The sequence below is a fragment of the Schistocerca serialis genome, chromosome 6, assembly GCF_023864345.2.
Source record: "Schistocerca serialis cubense isolate TAMUIC-IGC-003099 chromosome 6, iqSchSeri2.2, whole genome shotgun sequence".
In the NCBI taxonomy this organism is placed as follows: domain Eukaryota; kingdom Metazoa; phylum Arthropoda; class Insecta; order Orthoptera; family Acrididae; genus Schistocerca; species Schistocerca serialis.
The window spans coordinates 748,978,803-748,997,086 of record NC_064643.1 but is presented as its reverse complement, the minus strand read 5'-3'; the positions used below and the strand labels follow the sequence as shown (position 1 = coordinate 748,997,086).

Genomic DNA, 18,284 nt, shown 5'->3' with positions numbered 1-18,284 from the left:
TGGTTTCCTGTAGTAAAAACCCACGACCTCATCGCAGGGATGATAACCTGTTGAGAATAGTCCAGCAAAGCTAAGCGGCCAGTACATATAAATAATGGATAAGAAGTGATAATTATAAAAGAGAATGGACCTTATTGCTTGTTTAACTAGCTGTTACTGGCGGGTGCGTTCGCATATCAGTAGCTTTTTGATGGTGAGTAAGTAAACTATTGTATGTGCAATAACATGAGCTGCCCCAAAGTGTCTGGCTGTTTGGGTAAGAATAGCTCGCGATGTGAGCGCCCCTGCCCCCACCAACTGCTCCAGCGGACGACGACGCAGAATGTGCTGCGTTGCCGTCACGTGATGTGTGCAGAGGACGATGGGCATCCATGCATTGTGCTGTCTGAGTAGCTGTACACTACACAACAAATTTAATAATTTTTAAGGTGGTTTATGTTGACTGGTGTAATAAGGGATAATATATTCCATACCGCAGCTTACTTTCTTGGCGGCCGGTCTTTTTCCCTTGCCTTCCAAAGTAGCCTATGTTCATCCTCATGGTTCAAGCTATCTATCGCTTGCGCCTAGTCCCGCGGTTACGCAGGATCGGGCATGGTTACCCGGATTTGGCATGTTAATGTTTAAGGGGTGGCCGGATGCTCTTCCTGCCACCACCCTGTACCCGCAGGGAGGGAATCAGTGTACCCCAGTGTGCGATTTGCAGGGGGGGATGGGGGGGATTTCCCCCCCTCTGCATCAGACCATCATCTCCTCTGGTTTTAGTTTATGCATCCCAACCTGGGATGTTTATTTCCCACGCACTGGAGTAAAACTTCACATATAATTTAAATTTGTTGTGCCGAACACTGAAAGTTTTTAATACAATCTTACTATTAATACTGTTAATATGTATGCTTATTAATTTTGAAAAAGTGTTATGTAGTAGGTAAGCATTTCAAAACATTTAGAACTAAACGACAAGACGACGCACGCCACATTTCCGTAGCATGCCACAGTGTTGCAAGACGTCGCCCCAGCGTAAACGAGGCTTTAGATTGTATTGTATGGTGGATGTGATGTGTTGCGTACGAAACTAAAACTTGGAATCAGATCCAAACGGCGTAGAAAACTGTGAAGAGGTGTCATCCTGCAGCAAGATAACGCTCGCCCACATTCTGCCAAACGGACAGCCGACGCAATAAAGGAGTTGAGATTCGAGGTGCTGGAACATCCACCATACAGTCCAGACCTAGCTCCAAGCGATTTTCACATGTTTGGACCCTTAACGGAAGCACTACAGGGAAGAAGATTTGAAAGTGATGAAGACGTCATTGCTGCGGTGCAAAATTGGTTACAGATGCAACCGATAAACGTATTTTCTGATGAAGTAAAAAAAACTCGTAAAACGTCGGGAAAACTGCATTGAAGTCCAGGGAGGTTATGTAGAAAAATAACACATGTTTCAGTTTTCTATCATCAGAATAAATACAGCTTTTCACAAATGTGCCTTTCCGTTTGAGTTCCCCTGGTATACCTGCATTTAGATGATTTTGTAAATAAGCTCCACCTATAATGTACTTTTAAAGATATAACAAGGGATGGCTTTTCTGATAGTGCTTACGCGTCAATAGTGAGTTTCGGCATTAACATCTATTTATAAATAACTGTTTAACCATGGGTAACGCCACGGTCCAAGCTAGTAACATATGTAATTATACTAACCCCCTAAGACATCCCCCCCACTGGTAAAAGCACAAATCGAACACAGGTGTACCCTAGCTGTCTGAGTCTAGTGTAAATCGTGAAATAGTGTGAATGTGTTTCAAATGTCTGCGAGTGGTGTAACTGAGGCGGGACGTGGGGACCAGCCCGGTATTCACCTAGTAGGATGTGGAAAACCGCCTAAAAACACATCCAGGCTGGCCGGCACACCGGCCGTCGTCGTTTATCCGCCGGGCGGATTCAATCCGGGACTTGCGCGCCTACCCGAGTCCAGGAAGCAGCGCGTTAGCGCTCTCGGCTATCCTGGCGGGTCCTCATGGTTCAAGCTATTTCCACGCTTGATTTCACTGAAATCATTTCGTCGGTTTAGTCGTGAAAAGGTAGCAGAGTTACTTTTGCATTTATAATATTAACGTGGAATTAAAATTTAAAAATTAAAAAACACCCCGTATATTGTACCTTGCAACTGAAAATGAACTACGAGTACGGGTGTGTGTATTGACGTAGACTATACTGGCTACAGGAACATTGGACGCTAATGTGTCATACTATAGTCGGCCATCCAGAAGCAGTAATGCGGCAGGCATAGTGCCTCTGCTGGGGAAAAGTCACGGAGCTAGTAGATATAGGCAGGTAGTTGTGGTAGGTAAGCTAAGCGCGGCAGGTACTCACCGCAGGCGAGGCCTCGCTCAGGCTGGAGTAGGAAGATGAGCGGCTGGAGAGCAGCGGCTCCGGGCTGCCCAGGCTGGAGTAACTGGCGGTCGAGCTGAGGCTCAGCGTGTCCGAGCGCGACCGGAACGGGCTCAGCTGCACGTGCTTCAGCATCCTGCCACACAAGAAACACACCCGCCGTCACAGTCTGGCGACCGCAGCGCCGCGACGGCACGAGCCGGGGTGTCCGGCTCCAGGGAAGACCGCTGCGTCTCTGCCGCAGGTCCGCCGCTCTCCCTCTCTGATAACGAAGGCCAGCAAAACAGCTCTTCTCTATAAAAGATCTGCCATGAAGATGCTCGCAAGTCGATGGAAGACATGACGGTTAGTCCTACACTCCATTTTTTAACCCGTCTCCAGAAAATATGACCCCCCCCCCCATACTTGCCCCCCTTCTAACAGCCGTGTACTGCAAGTCTCTAGAGGAACGGAAGGTTCCAAATGATTGGAAAAGAGCACAGATAGTCCTAGTCTTCAAGAAGGGTCGTCGAGCAGATGCGCAAAACTATAGACCTATATCTCTGACGTCGATCTGTTGTAGAATTTTAGAACATGTTTTTTGTTCGCGTATCATGTCGTTTCTGGAAACTCAGAATCTACTCTGTAGGAATCAACATGGATTCGGGGAAACAGCGATCGTGTGAGACCCAGCTCGCTTTATTTGTTCATGAGACCCAGAAAATATTAGATTCAGGCTCCCAGGTAGATGCCATTTTCCTTCCGGAAGGCGTTCGATACAGTTCCGCACTGTCGCCTGATAAACAAAGTAAGAGCCTACGGAATATCAGACCAGCTGTGTGGCTGGATTGAAGAGTTTTTAGCAAACAGAACACAGCATGTTGTTCTCAATGGAGAGACGTCTACAGACGTTAAAGTAACCTCTGGCGTGCCACAGGGGAGTGTTACGGGACCATTGCTTTTCACAATATATATAAATGACCTAGTACATAGTGTCGGAAGTTCCATACGGCTTTTCGCGGATAATGCTGTAGTATACAGAGAAGTTGCAGCATTAGAAAATTGTAGCGAAATGCAGGAAGATCTGCAGCTGATAGGCACTTGGTGCAGGGAGTGGCAACTGACCCTTAACGTAGACAAATGTAATGTATTGCGAATACATAGAAAGAAGGATCCTTTATTGTGTGGTTATATGATAGCGGAATAAACACTGGTAGCAGTTACTTCTGTAAAATATCTGGGAGTATGCGTACGGAACGATTTGAAGTGGAATGATCATATAAAATTAATTGTTGGTAAGGCGGGTGCCAGGTTGAGGTTCATTGCGAGAGTCCTTATAAAATGTAGTCCATCAACAAAGGAGGTGGTTTACAAAACACTCCTTCGACCTATACTTGAGTATTGCTCATCAGTGTGGGATCCGTACTAGGTCGGGTTGACAGGCGAGATAGAGAAGATCCAAAGAAGAGCTGCGCGTTTCGTCACAGGGTTATTTGGTAAGCGTGATAACGTTACGGAGATGTTTAGCAAACTCCAGTGGCAGACTCGGCAAGAGAGGCGCTCTGCATCGCGGTGTAGCTTGCTGTCCAGGTTTCGAGAGGGTGCGTTTCTGGATGAGGTATCAAATATATTGCTTCCCCCTACTCATACCTCCCGAGGAGATCAGGAATGTAAAATTAGAGAGATTCGAGCGCGCACGGAGGCTTTCTGGCAGTCGTTCTTCCCGCGAACCATACGCGACTGGAACCGGAAAGGGAGGTAATGACAGTGGCACGTAAAGTGCCCTCTGCCACACACCGTTGGGTGGCTTGGGAGTGTAAATGTAGATGTAGATGTACTGCAACAACACTTGTTCCGTACTACACTGTTGGCACTATACATGATGGCAGGTAACGTTCTCGAGCTAGTCGCCAAACTCGAATCCTTCCATCGGATCGCTACAAGCTATAGCGTGAATCATCACTTCATATCACTCGTTTCAAGGCATCCACTGTCCACTGACTCCGCTGTTTACATCACCCCATGTCGCTTAGCTTTCACTACAGACATTTGTGGCCTAATAGCAGCTGCTCAACCATTGTTCCCCATTATTTTTAACTCCCTACGTACAGTCACTTTTGAACTCATGAGTGATTTCTCGCGCTGGTTCCATATCCATGCAATTTTTTTTTTCCTCACGTCGAACCAGCGCTATTCTCGACGCTCCCTGTCAGTACATCACGTCTGGTTGGTTTTGATTTAGCTGTGATTGATCCTTCGCTTTTCCACTTCACCATCACGTTAGCAACACTCGACCTGGACTGCTTTGGAGGGTCTAAATGTCGGTAATGGACTTTTTATTAGGATGACATCCAATGATTAGTCCATATTCGAAGTCACTGAGCTTTTGTGACCGATCCATTCTGATGTTACTTTATCTCTACTGACTACACAGTATCCCGCGTCTCCTTTTACATTCTCTGATATGCCTCTCTAGAAGTTAATTACACAATACATAGAGGTGTCCGGATACTTTCGATCAGATAGTATAGAGGAGTCTACTGTGGAATAACTGCCGCGCAGAGTGGCCGCGCGGTTTGAGGCCCCATGTCACGGATTGCGCGGCCCCTCCCACCGGAGGTTCGAGTCCGCCCTCGGGCATGGGTGCGTATGTGTTGTTCTCAGCATAAATTAGTTTAAGTTAGTTTAATTAGTGTGTAAGTCTAGGGACCGAAGACCTCAGCAGTTTGATCCCTTAGGAATTCACACATTTGAATATTTTTTCAACATCTGGAACAAATCATACATTAAAACTGTGTGCCGGACCGAGACTCGAACTCGGGGCCTTTGTCTTTCGCGGGCAAGTGCTCTACCATCTGAGCTACCCAAGCACGACTCACGCCCCATCCTCACAGGTTTTACTTTTGCCAGTACCTCGTCTCCTACCTTCCAAACTTCTATACAGTTCGGAAGGTAGGAGACGAGGTGCTGGCAGAAGTAAAAGCTGTAAGGACGGAGCTTGAGTCGTGGTTGGTTAGCTCAGATGGTAGAGCACTTGCCCGCGAAATGCAAAGGCCCCGAGTTCGAGTCTCGGTCCGGCATACAATTTTAATCTGCCAGGAAGTTTCACATCAGCGCACACTCCGCTGCAGAGTGAAAATCTCATTCTTTTTATGGCTTGTTCCACAATCTCTGTACTTACATTTTCCTATATTCCAGCCAATAAGATAGTACAGAAAAGAAGCAAAAACCCTAGTTGCAGGCAGGATGAACTCATTTTGAAAACTTTTAGCAACTGTGGACCCAGGTGAAAGTAAAGTCGTCATAACAGAGATCCTAAACATACCAGCTCGACGCACAAAACACGAAACTGCTCGTAGTGTTGAAGAACTGTTTGCCGTACTCGCGTGCGTTGAACTGCGCCCTAACACTGTGGCATGTTTCATGAAAATCCACTCACGAAGATGAGGAGAAACGTAAAATGCCAACGGATACTGCTTATAAGAACTTTCGAGCAGACACAAAAGAACGCCACTGCCTCCATGGCCGAGACGTCGGGTATATTCAATGACAGTTATTTTACAAATTAACAGGAAAGTTCTCTGGTTATGATGCCGCGTTAACGTACTCTGGTCGCGGGTGCCTACGCTCTTAACAGAAAGTCCTGGGCTCTCAGGATGTGCCATTGACTGAAAATTCTCGGTTTTTGACTGCGGTTAAAGCCATCTTCCTCAGGAGTTAAAACGAGAATGCCAAGGTGTCATTATATGTGCGAAGAAGCAGAGTCCAGAATCTTCCAATTGCGTTGGGCTTTGCCATCACAATTTGTTCATTAGGGGTTGCAAATACTAGAGTAAAACTTCTCATTAATCGATTGCATCAATATAAAAGAAGCCATTATACACTACTGACCATTAAAATTGCTACACCACGAAGATTACGTGCTACAGTCCCAAAATTTAACCGACAGGAGGAAGATTCTGTGATATGCAAATGATTAGCTTTTCAGAGCATTCACACAAGGTTGGCGCCGTTGGCGACACTTACAACGTGCTGACATGAGGAAAGTTTCCAAACGATTTCTCAAACACAAACAGCAGTTGACCGGTGTTGCCATCTGAAACATTGTTGTGATGCCTCGTGTAAGGAGGAGAAATGCGTACCATCACGTTACCGACATTGATAAAGGTCCGATTGTAGCCTATCGCGATTGCTGCTCAAGTTGGTCGAGATCCAGTGACTGTTAGCAGAATATGGAATCGGTGGGTTCAGGAGTATAATAAGGAACGCCGCGCTGGATCCCAACGGCCTCGTATCACTAGCAGTCGAGATGACAGGCATCATATCCGCATGGCTGTAACGGATCGTGCAGCCACGTCTCTATCCCTGAGTCAACAGATAGGGACGTTTGCAGGACGACAACCATCTGCACGAACAGTTCGACGACGTTTGCAGCAGCACGGACTATCAGCTCGGAGACCATGGCTGCGGTTACCCTTGACGCTGTATCACAGACAGGAGAGCCTGCGATGGTGTACTCAACGATGAACCTGGGTACACGAATGGGAAAACGTCATTTTTTCGGATGAATGCAGGCTCTGTTTACAGCATCATGATGGTCTCATCCGTGTTTGGCGACATCGCGGTGAACGTACATTGGAAGCGTGCACCCCATACCATCACCCGGCGTGACGGTATGGGGTGCCATTGGTTACACGTCTCGGTTACCTCTTGTTCGCATTGACGGCACTGTGAACAGTGGACGTTACATTCAGATGTGTTACGACCCGTGGCTCTACCCTTCATTCGATCCCTCCGAAACGCTACATTTCAGCAGGATAGTGCACGACCGCATGTTGCAGGTCCTGTACGGGCCTTTCTGGATACAGAAAATGTTCGACTGATGCTCTGGCCAGCACATTTTCCAGATCTCTCGCCAATTGAAAACGTCTGGTCAATGATGGCCGAACAACTGGCACGTCACTACTCTTGATGAACTGTGGTATCGTGTTGACGCTTCATGAGCAGCTGTACCTCTACACGCTATCCAAGCTCTGCTTGACTCAATGCCCAGGCGTATCAAGGCCTGCCAGTGGTGGTTGTTCTGGGTACTGATTTTTCAGGATCTATGCACCCAAATTGCGTGAAAATGTAATCACATGTCAGTTCTAGTATAATATATTTGTCCAATGAATACTCGTTTATAATCTGCATTTCTTCTTGGTGCAGCAATTTTAATGGCCACTAGTGTAAATTTACGAAATGGGGGCTCCTAAGCGAGAATGTTTCTTGCGACATCGTTGGCGGTTCAGGACGTGCGTGCTGTAAGAGTTGGCGAGTTTAAAAGCCCTAACGGACAGGAACGGAGCGTGGCGACGTGCGGAGCCGGCGTCGGTTGGACGCGCGCCCACGCGTCTTATAGCGGGCCGACTGTCCCTCGCTGCGTAACTAATACCGGGTTATTAGCCACCCAACGGCGGCCGCCTTCCCAATATGTCGGCAGCCGGCGTGACTCGGCTGCTGATAGGGCGGTGGCAGGGGGGCAGGGGGGGGGGGGGCGACGAGTGGACGCACGACGTGCGCCGTCAACACACACGGCTCCTCTACTTTCCCTTTCGCCTGTTGGGAATCCTCGTGAATCTCCATACAGCGACCTGCACGAAGCGCATGGTGAAACACGAAGTATTACTGGTGTGCCGACCGTAGCAAACATGTATATTCTGAATACAATATTGCTTATAGTTATGAATCTAAAGGTGACAGGGGTAAAATACAGAGAGTGAAAGGCTATTTACAATTTGTACAGAAACCAGATGGCAGTTATAAGAGTCGAGGGGCATGAAAGGGAAGCAGTGGTTGGGAAGGGAGTGAGACAGGGTTGTAGCCTCTCCCCGATTTTATTCAATCTGTATTTTGAGCAAGCAGTAAAGGAAACAAAAGAAAAATTCGGAGTAGGTATTAAAATCCATGGAGAAGAAATAAAAACTTTGAGGTTCGCCGATGACATTGTAATTCTGTCATAGACAGCAACGGACTTGGGAGACTAGTTGAACGGGATGGATAGTGTCTTGAAAGGGGCATGTAAGATTATCATCAACAAAAGCAAAACGAGCATAATGAAAATGTAGTCGAATTAAGTCGGGTGATGCTGTGGGAATTAGATTAGGAAATGAGACACTTAAAGTAGTAAAGGAGTTTTGCTATTTGGGGAGCAAAATAACTGATGATGGTCGATGTAGAGAGGATATAAAATGTAGACTGGCAATGGCAAGGAAAGCGTTTCTGAAGAAGAGAAATTTGTTAACATCAGGTACAGATTTAAGTGTCAGGCAGTCGTTTCTGAAAGTATTTTAATGGAGTGTAGCCATGTATGGAAGTGATACGTGGACGAGGAATAGTTTGGACAAGAAGATAATAGAAGCTATCGAAATGTGGTGCTACAGAAGAATGCTGAAGGTTAGATGGGTAGATCACATAACTAATGAGCAGGTATTGAATAGAATTGGGGAGAAGAGGAGTTTGTAGCACAACTTGACAAGAAGAAGGGACCGGTTGGTAAGACATGTTCTGAGGCACCAAGGGATACAAATTTAGCATTGGAGGGCAGTGTGGAGAGTAAAAATTGCAGAGGGAGACCAAGAGATGAATACACTAAGCAGATTCAGAAGGATGTAGGTTGCAGTACGTACTGGGAGATGAAGAAGCTTGCACAGGATAGGGTAGCATGAAGAGCTGCATCAAACCAGTCTCAGGACTGAAGACCACAACAACAACAACATGACTCTTCCAATAGTGTAGCTTTAGTTTCACCTCAAAAAATTACTTTTACGAAACTCTATCTACACGTAGGCAAGGGGTGATGGAAATCTTCTAATGGAAACTTATTGATCGCTCCTTGTAAGAAGTGCCAATCTTATTTGGGGCCAGTGTTTTGGGTAATAATGTGTTCCTCAACACAGAAAATAGAATTTTTCTTCACCGTTCAACATGAGTAACACCTAACGCAGTAACATCGATCAGAGTAGACGACAATTTTTGAGTGTGTCATCGACAACAAACAAGCTGGAACTGAAGCTTTACCACTGTTGTTGCCTGGTTAATTTCACACTAATTTCGGTCGTTTTAGATTACTTGCAAACCATCATTTCCACCTCCTAGCAGCATCTGCAGGAATGCGCTCGATATGTTAAACTCATGATACGTTTTTCTGATTAGTGAGGCGCATGAGTGCCAGTTTTGGTTCGAATTGTTCCAGGGATTCCAAGGCTCCTACCCACTCCGACACCTCTAGGGGCACTAGAGATGTATTACCCCAAGGTATGTTTTTACAGACGGGAAATCAAATGTCTACCACGTCTGGTTGAAACTGCTTTAGCCCTCAGTTTGTAACATCCATCTCTTAGGAAGATATAAAAGCTCTCAATATATTGTTGACAGATGCGCATTGTTACTTGGATCTGATATTTCAGCTATGATTCATTCGTGAGTTGAACGTGCTACTGTGGGGACGTCATTGTCTAATTTCCACGACAGTATTGTTTTACTCGCACACGTACGTCAGTCACATCGTCTCCCAGGCGGATATTACTATAAAGGTAAGATTTTTACTCCGTCTGACATGCGGATATTACTCTAACCGAGTAAGCTTTTTTTCTGTTATACTCTTTAATTTTCAAATATCTCATTACTTGTAGATGGATATTAGTGGAGGGATACCTTGAGTGTCCACAAAGAAGCAAAAGAATGGTGCAGATGGCTTTAGAGCAGTTTGAAGAGAGCGAAGACGATTATCATTTAGACGATTCTTATGTTCCTGAGGAAGATCACGTATCAGATTCAGACCATGACAGTGATTCTGAAATAGATGTGAATGATATTCTCTGCACGTCCGAGAATGAACAAGATGGTGTTGACTGTCTGCAGAGCAGGGAAAATGATGACACCGAAACTGAAACAATTTATCATGGCAAGATGAACTATTTCTTTGCATGTATATCAAGATATTTGAGAAAACACATGTCAAGTTTAGAAACTATTTCATTTGAAACAGAAATATTAAATTTATTGAATTTTGCAACAGAATAATATCCTTTATAAACTATTTTATGTAAAAATTAGTACTTAATTTTATAATTTTTTCGCATTGTATTGCAAAATGTGATTGAAAGACAATAAAAATATTAGTATTAACTTTTCATCAAACTTTAAAATTGTTATTTATTTTCGGTATTCACTACAGTGGAAATTTTTTGAAAAATTTGGTCACCTTAGTCTCCCAGACGGATGTTACCTTAAACGCCATTTTTTCACATGTTACGAACTAAGGGTTAGACATTCGTAGTTCGCCCCTCCCCCCCCCCCCTCCCCCCACTGGTGTGTTTCTACATAATTGTGTATGATAGTCAGGAAAGGACGATTTCCGCTCTATCTAGTTGCAGAGAACACGCAACATATTACAGGCAGTCAGAGTTCTCTGAAGTGGTACCATACAGTAACGCTCTCCCAGGAAACTGCAATCTGGCCAAGACGTGGCGGGATTTCAAATCAGCGGTCTGCCATCCTATGTTTGTATCGTATTTTACCCACATTTCTCAATTGACTGCCAAACGCTTACAACAAAAATTTTTTTTTGTTTGCGAAAAATTATATCAGAACTACATTTGACCTGGATTTGTTCACAGTACCATTTATAAAATCTAACAAATACATCGAACGCCCCTCTCGTGGGCATCGGGACGAAATTACTATAAACTATCAATTAAAGTAAAATGTCGTTAAAATTCTTTTAAACAGTAAGAGTGGGCTCGTGTCTAAACTTTAAACATTGGATTCGCCGCGTTTTGAGCTCTAGTCACTTATAAAAGAAAATGGGATATGGGAATTATGTCAACTATAGGTGCCAAAATTGTCGACTTTAGGAGCAGGTCCATTTTAGAGTATCAATTTTAGGTGCACTTCAAAGGTTCAGTTCCTACTATTTTTACAAAAGTTTAAAGTATCAGTTTAAAAAAAAATGGTATTTTAGATGAAAGGTGAGACTTCGAAGTTTCAGAAAATAATTTTGGAGCCTACATTTATTTAATAGTATTATAAGTTAGAAAAAAATTCTCTTCACGTGCCGACTATAGGTGCTCTTACCGTATTATAATCTCACTTGTATATACAAAAAGGCGCGTATGTGCAGATGGCTTTAAGTTTTTCCGTTTCAGAGCCTGTATCCAAAGCTGCCTTCGGTTTTCATACTTAGGGAACCTATGGGTAGGAACGAGAAACAGTTATACTTACTTCTGTAACCGAATTATCACACATACTTTCCAAAATGTAATATGACTTTGACTTTACAGGCATCTCTTTCAACACTTTAATTTACGTGATACTCTTTTTCAGGTGTAAAAGACATATAAAAGTAACTTCAGCAGATTTCAATAAACGCATCTGCACTATCATAGAAACACTTGCACGTGAAATGTAATGCCATTTCCCCCGACAAAACGCTGAGTACAGCCATAAGCGCAACATGAAACAACCATGTTTTGCCAACATTCACGTGACTTTAGCCCAGAGATGTTGGAGCCACGAAAATGACGTCAGGGCCACTCTACTGTATTTATGGTCGAAAGTATCTGCAGACGAAGGCTTTATTAACTTTACATCTCGTAACGCCGCTAAAGTAAACTTCAGTCTTCAAGCCACACCAGACGCTGGTAGATTCTGTCGGTTGAGCAGCAACAACAACCGACGCGCGATCCGTGGTCAGCCCGTTGCCTAACGTAACCGGCGCGAGCCGACTGTCGGCCAACCATTTACCACTCGTTTGCGTGTCCGGAAGAGACTAGTCTCCTGATTTACGAAGCCATCGCAGGCCGCTAATCGAGCAGCGGTGTAAACATCCGGCTGGTAGGTAGGCTAAACTTTGCAAACGAAGAGGCGAAACAAGAAAGAAGTGCAGCAGGAGCACACTGTAACTGTGGTCTCTATCTCTCTGGGTGTTACACCACCTCCCATGAGTGCCTGTACCTGAATCTGATTTTCAAACCGAACTACAGACCACCAAACTTAGCACTTCCAGTAAAGCCTATAGCTCTGCTAAGATTCATAATCATCTACGAAAACAGAAAGTGCATAAAATTGCATATTTCTGTACGTTCTCCAACACGAACCAGTCAGTAGTTGCGGGAAGAAGTAGTGCACCATTCCACATGTTGGCAAAATTTGCGATACCTGCGTAAAAAATTTAAAGCCTCGCAATTACAGACCTGCCTTCGACAACACCAACAGCATGTATAAATTTTTATTCAATAGTAAAGACAATTTTCAACTTTTCACACACCGAGCGGTGAGTATAAAATCATATACAAACACCATGGAAAAATATATGATGGCGAGTTAGGCACAGTTGTGGCAATTACATCATCTGACATGAAAGAAGTCAGAGACTAAGAAATACAGATTCAACCTCTGTCGAACAAATTTTAATCGAAAACTACTTATACGATCTATATTGTGAACTTTCAAATGTTCAAATGTGTGTGAAATCTTATGGGACTTAACTGCTAAGGTCATCAGTCCCCAGCTTAACCTAAATTATCCTAAGGACAAACACACACACCCATGCCCGAGGGAGGACTCGAACCTCCGCCGGGACCAGCATTTTCCGCACTGTCCGCAATGAAACTGCAACGGTATGTCAGCATCGACACTGCTCTTACGAAGTTTTACAGACTTCGCAGCGCCACAGTCAACACAGTCCCTCCTTTCCTCGTCATGCAGAAGTCCACATTTCCGGTAAAATCTCGAACAATTCTCTACGCTGAATATGGATGGAATGAGAGTTTTCCACGTCAGAGAATCCGTCGAAGGAACGCCAAGAACACCAGACATCACACTCGCTATCGACAGAAACCGTCTGTTTTTCCCAATCAAGTAACAAATTATTCGCGCGGGTATGTAATGTAGAGGAACTAAAGGAACGACTGAAAACAGATAAAAATGACGATCACAAGTAATTGATCATAACGCCCGACGCGAGACTCGCATGATCAGTTTACTGTTATACGTTCGATATGTATCGATTGGACCTCGCTACTTCGATAGGCAATCATTCTTGGAAATTACCTTAATACACTACTGGCCATTAAAATTGCTACACCAAGAAGAAGTGCAGATGATAAACGGGTATTCATTAGACAAATATATTATACTAGAACTGACATGTGATTACGTTTTCACGCAGTTTGGGTGCATAGATCCTGAGAAATCAGTACCCAGAACAGCCACCTCTGGCCGTAGTAACGGCCTTAATACGTTTGGGCACTGAGTCAAACAGAGCTTGGATGGCGTGTACAGGTATAGCTGCCGATGCAGCTTCAATACGATACCACAGTTCATCAAGAGTAGTGACTGGCGTATTGTGACGAGCCAGTTGCTCGGCTACCATTGACCAGACGTTTTCAATTGGTGAGAGATCTGGAGAAACTGCTGGCCAGGGCAGCAGTCGAACATTTTCTGTATCCAGAAAGGCCGTACAGTACCTGCAACATGCGGTCGTGCATTATCCTGCTGGAAAATGGAAATGAGCGTTTGGCGTCATTGGCCGGGAGGCCCCCCGCGGGGCAGGTCCGGCCGCCATATCGCAGGTCTTATTACAGTCGGCGCCACATTGGGCGACCTGCACGCCGGATGGGGATGAAATGATGATGAACACAACACAAGACCCAGTCCCTGAGCGGAGAAAATCTCCGACCCAGCCGGGAATCGAACCCGGGCCCAGAGGACGGCAATCCGTCACGCTGACCACTCAGCTACTGGGGCGGACATTATCCTGCTGAAATGTAGCGTTTCGCAGGGATCGAATGAAGGGTAGAGCCACGGGTCGTAACACATGTGAAATGTAACGTCCACTGTTCAAAGTGGCATCAATGCGAACAAGAGGTGCCCGAGACGTGTAACCAATGGCGCCCCATACTATCACGCCGGGTAATACGCCACTATGGCGATGACGAATACACGCTTCCAATGTGCGTTCACCGCGATGTCGCCAAACACGGATGCGACCATCATGATGCTGTAAACGGAACCTGGAATCGTCCGAAAAAGTGACGTTTTGCCATTCGTGCACCCAGGTTCGTCGTTGAGTACAGCATCGCAGGTGCTCCTGTCTGTGATGCAGCGTCAAGGATAACCGCAGACGTGGTCTCAGAACTGATAGTCCGTGCTGCTGCAGACATCGTCGAACTGTTCATGCAGATGGTTGTTGTCTTGCAAACGTCCGCATCTGTTGTCTCAGGGATCGTGACGTGGCTACACGATACGTTACAGCCATGCAGATAAGATGCCTGTCATCTCGACTGCTAGTGATACGAGGCGATTGGGATCCAGCACGGCGTTTCGTATTACCCTCCTGAACCCACCGATTCCATATTGTGCTAACAGTCATTGGATCTCGAACAATACGAGCAGCGATGTGGCGATACGATAAACCGCAATCGCGATAGGCTACAATCCGACCTTTATCAAAGTCGGAAACTTGATGGTACGCATTTCTCCTCCTTACACGAGGCATCACAACAACGTTTCACGAGGCAAGGACGGTCAACTGCTGTTTGTGTATGAGAAATCGGTTGGAAACTTTCCTCATGTCAGCACGTTGTAGGTGTCGCCACCGGCGCCAACCTTGTGTGAATGCTGTGAAAAGCTAATCATTTGCATATCACAGCATCTTCTTCCTGTCGGTTAAATTTCGCTTCTGTAGCGCGTCATCTTCGTGGTGTAGCAGTTCTAATGGCCAGTGGTGTATAACAGAGGAAGTTGAGTGTATGTGTTTCTCTGGTATGAAGAGGTTGGCAAGGGAGAGGAAGTGGGAAGTCCGACGGCTAGGAAATAAGTAGAAAACTACGCAGTGCTGGATCTTCACCGTGCCACGCTGGACGCCCCAACTTGTTGGTTCTTCCCCTTTCATCCGTGCGCCGTCGTTACCTGGCAGCCAGGCAGGTACGGGCGCAGAGCTACGCGCGCACTCGCTCGGCCAGGCGTATCGGCGCCGGATCTGCGGCGCAGCGTCCGCCTGCCTCGTGCTTATGCAAGCTACCGCGGCCACCTGGCCGTCGCTCCAGCCGCGCCCTGCCTCTCTGACGGCGGCGTGGGCAGCGGCAGGCCGTCTGAGAGGGCACCGCCGCCTCGTAAACCGCACCTGATAAGCCGGCCTCCGCCACGTGGGCGTCGCTCCGCACGCGGCACCGCTCGCACACCGGCAGGCGCGGCACGAACTGCTCTGCTGGCCAGTTGTACGCTCCGCTTCTCATGTCTCAAAGTGTGCACGATTCTGTTTAACATATTCGGCAGTAATACACTACTGGCCATTACAATTGCTACACCGCGAAGATGACGTCCTACAGACGCGAAATTTAACCAACAGGGAGAAGATGCTGTCATATGCAAATGATTAGCTTTCCAGAGCATTCACACAAGGTTCCCACCGGTGGCGACACTTAAAACGTGCTGACATGAGGAAAGTTTCCAGCCGGTTTCGCATACACAAAACAGCAGTTGACCGGGGTTGCCTGGTCAAACGTTGTGATGCCTCGTGTAAGTAGGAGAAATGCGTACCATCAAGTTTCCGACTTTGATAAAGGTCGGATTGTAGCCTGTAGCGATTGCGGTTCATCGTATCGCGACATTTCTGCTCGCGTTGGTCTAGATCCAATGACTGTTAGCAGAATATGGAATTGGTGGGTTCAGGAGGGTAATACGGAACGCCGTGCTGCATCCCAACGGCCTCGTATCACTAGCAGTCGAGATGACAGCCATCTTATCCGCATGGCTGTAACGGATCGTGCAGCCACGTCTCGATCCCTGAGTCAACAGATGGGGACGTTTGCAAGACGACAACCATCTGCACGAAAAGTTCGACGACGCTTGCAGCAGCATGGACTATCAGCTCGGAGACCGTGGCTGCGGTTACCCTTGACGCTGCATCACAGGTAGGAATGGCTGCGATGGTGTACTCAACGACGAAGCTGGGTGCGCGAATGGCAAAACGTCATTTTTTCGGATAATTCCAGGTTCTGTTTACAGCATCATGATGGTCGTATCCGTGTTTGGCGACATCGCGGTGAACGCACATTCCAAGCGTGTATTCGTCATCGCCATACTGGCGTATCACCCGGCGTGATGGTATGGGGCGCCATTGGTTACACGTCTCGGGCACGTCTTGTTCGCATTGACGCCACTTTGAACAGTGGACGTTACATTTCACATGTGTTACGACCCGTGGCTCTACCCTTCATTCGATCCCTGCGAAACGCTACATTTCACCAGGATAATGCACGACCGCATGTTGCAGGTCCTGTACGGGCCTTTCTGGATACAGGAAATGTTCGACTGCTGCCCTGGCCTGCACATTCTCCAGATCTCTCACCAATTGAAAACGTCTGGTCAATGGTGGCGGAGCAATGTGTTGAAGCTGAATGGGCACCTCTACCTGTCCATGCCATGCAAGCTCTGTTTGACTCAATGCCCAGGCGTAACAAGGCCGTTATTACGGCCAGAGGTGGTTGTTCTGGGTACTGATTTCTCAGGATACATGCACCCAAATTGCGTGAAAATGTAATCACATGTCAGTTCTAGTATAATATACTTGTCCAATGAATACCCGTTTATCATCTGCATTTCTTCTTTGTGTAGCAATTTTAATGGCCAGTGGTGTATGTTACATATGGACTCTACACGCTCTTTTTTTCTCTCGTCACTGGAGTAGTTGGAGCAGTGGTTAGCACACTTAACTCGTACTCGGAGGACGGTAGTTCAGATCCCCGTCCGGCCACCCAGATTTATGTTCTGCGTGATTTCCCCGATTAATGCCAGGACGGTTCCTTTGAAAGGATGCGGCCCATTTCCTTCACCTGTCCGAGCATGTGCTCCGTCTCTAATAGCACTGAACACCAATCTTTCCTCCTCTTTCTCTTCCTCTTCCAGTGACTGTCCCGCGCCTTCAGAAAACAAAATGGGACTGTATAATTTGCACCCAGGAAACAATACAGCGTAACAGTTGACCATCAATCATTTACATCTGACATTTACACTAGCTCAAGTTTGACACACAACAATAAGTACAAAGGCAAAGTCCTGACCGGCTCACTCATCATCGCCCAGCCCAAACCACTAAGAAACTTGAAATTTGGGGAGCGGGTTAATCCTATACTGTAGGCATCGTCTAAGAAGGGATTATTCGAAATTTCGCTCCTAAAGGGGTGAAATAGAGGATGAAAAGTAATAACAAAATATTTCGTTATGTTGAAAAAATTTTAAAGGTAAACTTTCAAAATTGACGTTTCACTTCCAGGTTAGATAAGAAGAAATATGTGTTAGGGGATGAAAGTTTCTATGGAAATATCACCACAAGAACGCAAAAGGCGTGATTAACAAAAACCTTGGACTCCATCTACCACAATCGCTTTTCGATCAGAAGTCTAGTCGGGAAACACCACCCTTCTATGGCCTTAATGGCCGTTTAGGTATTGCAATTTGTGAACGACATAAATACTCGATGAAAGAAAAAAAAAAGTGTGCAGTTCATACAACCTATGTGCTCGAACCAACGGACGCTAAGGTCGTACATTATAATACAGTTAACACATTAATCTTTCCTTTCGAAAAAGTGATCGTCTGACCCTACGCTATCGAAACACACAATAACAGTATGCTTTGTTCCTAGGTTCTTTGTAAAACGATGAAGAAGCAAATTAGTTACCAAAACAATCTAGAAGAATCATCCAGTAAATGTCAGTTAATTTAACTTTCTCACAAGCATTATACTACAATTGTACTTCATAATTTTGCAGTTAATTAACATCGACAATGAACTAGTCACAGTAAGTGTTCATGTTGCAAGTCAGTTCTGTATTATGTAATATGTAACGCAAGAGAAGAGAAGT

At 45.7% G+C, this 18,284-nt stretch overlaps 1 protein-coding gene across 2 annotated transcripts in view; it reads right to left on the bottom strand.

Moving 5' to 3' along the window:
• The window catches only part of LOC126484479 (uncharacterized), a 451,324-nt gene that overhangs the window by 241,599 nt on the left and 191,441 nt on the right, over positions 1 to 18,284 (bottom strand). For both annotated transcript variants that reach the window (XM_050108007.1, XM_050108008.1), the window contains exon 3: positions 2,377 to 2,530. In XM_050108007.1, coding sequence (XP_049963964.1) covers positions 2,377 to 2,529 — 153 coding nt within the window. In that variant the 5' untranslated portion in view covers position 2,530. The remainder of the gene's footprint in view (positions 1 to 2,376; positions 2,531 to 18,284) is intronic.